The sequence below is a fragment of the Clupea harengus genome, chromosome 8 (assembly GCF_900700415.2).
Source record: "Clupea harengus chromosome 8, Ch_v2.0.2, whole genome shotgun sequence".
NCBI lineage: Eukaryota > Metazoa > Chordata > Actinopteri > Clupeiformes > Clupeidae > Clupea > Clupea harengus.
The window spans coordinates 27,224,487-27,229,486 of NC_045159.1; the positions used below are offsets into that span (position 1 = coordinate 27,224,487).

Here is a 5,000-nt window from a genome sequence, read left to right on the forward strand (position 1 = left end):
ATTTTCTTCAAAGTGGCGACGGCGAGGCGTTGAGAGACAGGGGAGGCTGCGTGCTTGTGCACTGAATCAGGGCTGCGCTGCAGATTTTTGTCTGGCGAGGCGAATCTCGGGAGGCTAGAAAATAATTTGGTCACGGCTGTGGGAGGTTGCAGGAGGTTGAGGGGGGAGGGTGTGTGTGGGGGGGGGGGGGGGGGGGGGGGGGAGGGAGGGGAGGGGTGGGTGGAGGGAGGACTTCGACCGTCTCGCTGTGGTGAGAACACGCTTGACACTTCATTCCTTTCCAGTTAATGCGGGGTGGACTGCCGAAGGTTAACCCTCTGTGTGCCAGAGCCCTGAGACTGAGGGGGCGTGGGGCTCATGCCATTAGCTGGAACCACCAGAGGCCCAAACTGGGCCACTTCCCTTCAGCACGGCCATCTCCACCCTGTTCCCTGTACTGTTATTTTCATTCAAAACCCTGTTGCAACACTACTCCCATACAGTAAATGGCATTCAAGAACTTGAAAACAAAGATTTTTTTTTTGTATTTGTAGAGTGACAGCTGGAGCTACGACTAGCTAGATTTAATGGCTCTTGAAACCCGAACGAGTCACCAGTCTCGGAATAAGTCCATCAGTGGGACTGCAGGCAAATAGTGCCGGTGCGGAAGTCCCACGGCAACCCAGAGGTGCAGACTCTCTAATCAAACAGGCCTGTCAGCGGACAGCAGTGCACAATCCCATGACGGCGTGTGTGCCGGGCTGGCCGTCATGTGACTGGAGCCGAGCAGAGCCTCTGGCACAAACAAGGCTGCGCTCCACTTTCAGACGTCGCCACAGAGACTGCAGGTGGCTCCACCGGCCCACGCCTTGGCCATCAACCCAGATTTACAAAGGTAGACTGACTGAGTGTTTGTGTGTGTGTGTCTGTGTGTGTGTGTGTGTGTGTGTGAAAGAGAGGGAGAGTGAGACAGGCAGACAGAGACAGTAAGGAAGGGAGGGGGCAGGGAGAGAGAGAGAGAGAGTTAGAGAGAGAGAGAGAGAGAGAGAGAGAGATAATGCATGTGTGAATAAAAACAGAGAAGGGGAAAGGAAAACAAACTACATGTGTGTCTGTGTGGTTGATTCCTATGCCCACCACGTTTGTGTGTGTGTGTGTGTGTGTGTGAGGTAGTAGAAGTAGTAGTAATAATGGTGGCAGCAGAGGCTGGCTGGTGAGTAGAGAGTTAACGTGAATGTGGCAGGCAGGCAGGCAGGCAGGCAGGCAGGCAGGGCTGTGGCAGTCCTCCTCCTGCCCCTCAGTCAGATTAATCATGCAGGAGGCGCAGCAGGCCCCACTGCCTCTGCCTGGGGGCCGAGCCGTGCCCGCATGCTCTCCCTATCACATGGCCCCGGCCCCCCTCCTCCGCTCGCTCCTCTCCTCCTCTCCTCCTCTCCTCCTCTCCTCCGCTCCGCACCGCACCACACCACTCCTCCACGCCCCACAACACCACCACACCACACTTCTCTCCCTCTGAGCTCCTTCTCTCTCTCTCTCTCTCTCTCTCTCTCTCTCTCCCCCCCTCTTTCCTTTCTGTGGGCGTCAGGAGATAGAGGCAGAAGCAGAGACAGAGGCGTCCATCTCCCCGTGCGCCGCCGTGGCAACAACAACGGCCCCTTTTTATCTCTCATCGGAGGCCCCGTTGGCGGTGGCCAGGCTGCGTGGAGAAAAGAGTGGTGGTGGGGTGTGTGTGTGTCTGTGTGTCTGTGTGTGTGTGTGTGTGTGTCTGTGTGTGTGTGTCTGTGTGTGTGTGTGTGTGTGTGTCTGTGTGTGTGTGTCTGTGCGTGTGAGTTTGGGGAGGGGGGTGCCAGGGGCCTCCTGCGCTTGCCTGGAAACTGCTCAGCGACGTCTCTGTGCGTCAGAGAACAGCCGCAGCCATTGTTGGTCTCTCAGGGAGAACGCTGGACTCAGTTTTCATGTGTGTGTGTGTGTGTGTGTGTGTGTGTGTGTGTGTGTGTGTGTGTGTGTGTGTGTGTGTGTGTGTGTGTGTGTGTGTGTGTGTGTGTGTGTGTGTGTGTGTGTGTGTGTGTGTGTGTGTGTGTGTGTGTGTGTGTGTGTGTGTGTGTGTGTGTGTGTGTGTGTGTGTGTGTGTGTGTGTGTGTGTGTGTGTGTGTGTGCGCGCGTGCACATGTGCGTGCATGCTTGCCTGGGTGTGTAAGTGTGTGAGCTTGTACATGCCTGTCTGATCGTATATCTATGTGTGTGTGCATGTGTGCGTACACTCAGAAGAGATGAAACGACACCCCCCAGAAGACGTGGCTGTAGACTGGAGTAGGCATTCGACTCCTGTGTTGAAACGGGAGTCAACAGAATGCCATCGCCACTAAATCAATTCAAAACATGTGTCCATGCAAACAGCCCCAATGGTGTTTCAGAATGGCATGGCAGAAGTGCCAAGAGGATACATACTTTGCTTGATGGCACTTGCATTCATTTCAGGGCAGTTTTGCAAAAGACACTGCGCTTATCCCAGTTAAAGGGGCCTGTGGTTTATACTGATTGGTTGAAAGAAACGTGACTTATGTACGTTCCCCTATTAATCTAGTGCAGTTATTAGGTTGCTAATAAGCATGTAATAAAGTAGAGATTCCTGCGGGCTGGTTGATATGGATTCCTTTTGCATTCTTAATAATGCAAACACACTTTCACCATGACATCATGGTATAGGTAGATTCAATCTTTTTTTTGCAGATGATAACCACAAAGCAATGATATCAGCTACAGTACAATGTGTGTGTGTGTGTCTCTCTCTCTCTCTCTGTGTGTGTGTGTGTGTGTGAGTTTATCCATCTTGAAATTATGCCAGCTTGCCACAGCTAGGCAAGGCCTCCTGTCCACATATTAGACTGAGCAGAAATACTTAGACGGCCACACATATTACTTACCATCTCAAGGACTATTACAGTTCTTCCCAATCACTTCAGAATTCACATTTCTCCAAACTATTGGTCCAACCTTCAAAATTCTTTGGTACATTCTAGCACCTGCGCATCTGGAGTTTCTTGCAGTCGGCTAAATGATCAATCGCATGTGCTGTGCCGATCAATTATCTGCTGTTGTCATCTGTGCATGTCTTATGAAATGTATTATGCTGCTTCTCTGTTAAACAATCACACCCACCAAAATAGATAAGGTATTGATCCATTGTGGCATGACATGCAAAATGGTTCAAGCAGTTCCATTTTTTTTCAAGTATAATTTATTCTGTTCTGTTTCGGAAGGGGATCCCCATCCATAAGAATGTAAACTGTACGTTAAACTAATCATTGTGCTGGTTAGCTGCCCGAGCATATCACCACAATTTACATTCTTTAAGAAAGTATTGTTACTTCAAGTACTTACTATTTCAGCTGATAGCAACGTATCGCTAACACTTTTAGGTCCCTAAAATAGATCTAGTGACACTCCTGGTTCTAAACACTGACAAAAGAGCTCATCCTGGTGGTATCAACATATTCATTGGCAAAATCATTCAGTTTTGGGTTATGAGCTTTTCCAGGCCATAATTTGATGTGCTGGATTACATAGTGTTTCGCTGTATGTATGAATTGTTTTGAGAAATGCACTTGCTGTTTTGAAAATATAAAGAATGATTTGGGAAATGTACCAAAATGAAGGCGAAAAACTGTAATGTCCTGCAAACACACACACACACATCCACACATATAGACTGACACACAAACAGTCTGAAAGTCTCTTTAAGTCAGATGTGCTTAAGTCAGATATATTTTCATGAAAAAGGACACCAACAGTGCAGTTATACAAACACAAACAATACTGAACATGGTGATGTTTTTGAGCTCCCCTCTGAGTTGGCAATCACTATGATGGAGGAAAATGTAGAAGTTAAGATGGAAGAAGTGCCACTGGGGGCGTGTTACTGAAACAAAAATAAAGAGTAAACAATAAAAGTAAAAAAAAAATCAAAGCTTTCAGACACTTGCAATGCACTTCTGGACATGAGAGCCATGCCTTCAGACAGGTGAAGTCACAGGTGGAGGAAACTGTCTTTCCAGGCCTGGCACATCCACTGGTTCTCTTCAGACACAATCTGTAAAGGTATCTGGTAAGTACCTTCTTTGAGGACTCCTTTGCAATGTCTGCTTAACAACGTTGTATGGCTTCTAAAAAAATATTTCGTTTTCAAATGACCTCGTTATCTACTTTTTTTTTTGGATGGCCACGCAAAACACACTGATTGTACTTTTTAGTTCTTAAAAGTGAGACAGGAGCTTTTTTTTTGGACCCCCTCCTCTCACCAGAGAGAGCTGCTTTTTCTGGAACCCAGGCACCTGATATGCTCCACCTCTGCTCCAGTCTTTGTTCTTCGAAGGAACTGAGAGGGCAGGAGTATCGATTCCCCTCAACTATCCACACCCAGTGGCAAAAATAGCATACAGATGAGAGTGCAGATTAGAAGCGATTGTCAGACTGATTACACTGATGCAGTTTTATGACATGACACGGTCAGAAAATATCCCTGTGAGTAAAAAACAAAAATCATGGACAACCCCCACTTCTTTGGCACGTCATTTCTGCTGACAGAATGTCCAGCATAGTCAAACCAAAATGTAAATAAAAAACAATAATAACAATAGTAATAATAAAAACAATAATAACAACATATACAAGCTGAATGGAGTTGCATTTGCCAGCTTCGAGAGAAGCAGTCAGACAGTCCGAGGGCTGGAGAGATTCCTGAGAGAACGAGGCCGCTGACCACCCCCAGCGTCCCATCCGCAGGCCCACACAGCCTGCCTGCCTGCCTAGAGGGGCCTGGTCCTGGAGGTGTCTGGTCCTGGATGGGGCTGGAGCCGGTGCTCCATCTCTGGGCTGATTACCTGAGTGAGGCAGACTGCTGGAGGCGTAAGTGGCCGGGCTTGGTCGCGATGGGGGGCTTGGTGGAGCGCCCTGCTTGGGCTGTTTGAGAGCCGGCAGGGGTGATTGTGGGCGTCTCCCCGCACACGCTGAAGGTCTTCATG

The 5,000-nt window shown here is 48.7% G+C and overlaps 1 protein-coding gene across 1 annotated transcript in view; it reads right to left on the reverse strand.

Annotated features, from left to right (window-relative positions):
* Positions 1 to 3,700: 3,700 nt before the first annotated feature.
* Positions 3,701 to 5,000, reverse strand: part of zgc:100829 (uncharacterized protein LOC445149 homolog) — a 21,308-nt gene continuing 20,008 nt past the window's right edge. Inside the window, exon 7 of the mRNA XM_031572754.2 lies at positions 3,701 to 5,000. This exon is cut by the window's right edge and continues 145 nt beyond it. Within this exon, the coding sequence (XP_031428614.1) occupies positions 4,856 to 5,000 (145 nt within the window). The 3' untranslated portion in view covers positions 3,701 to 4,855.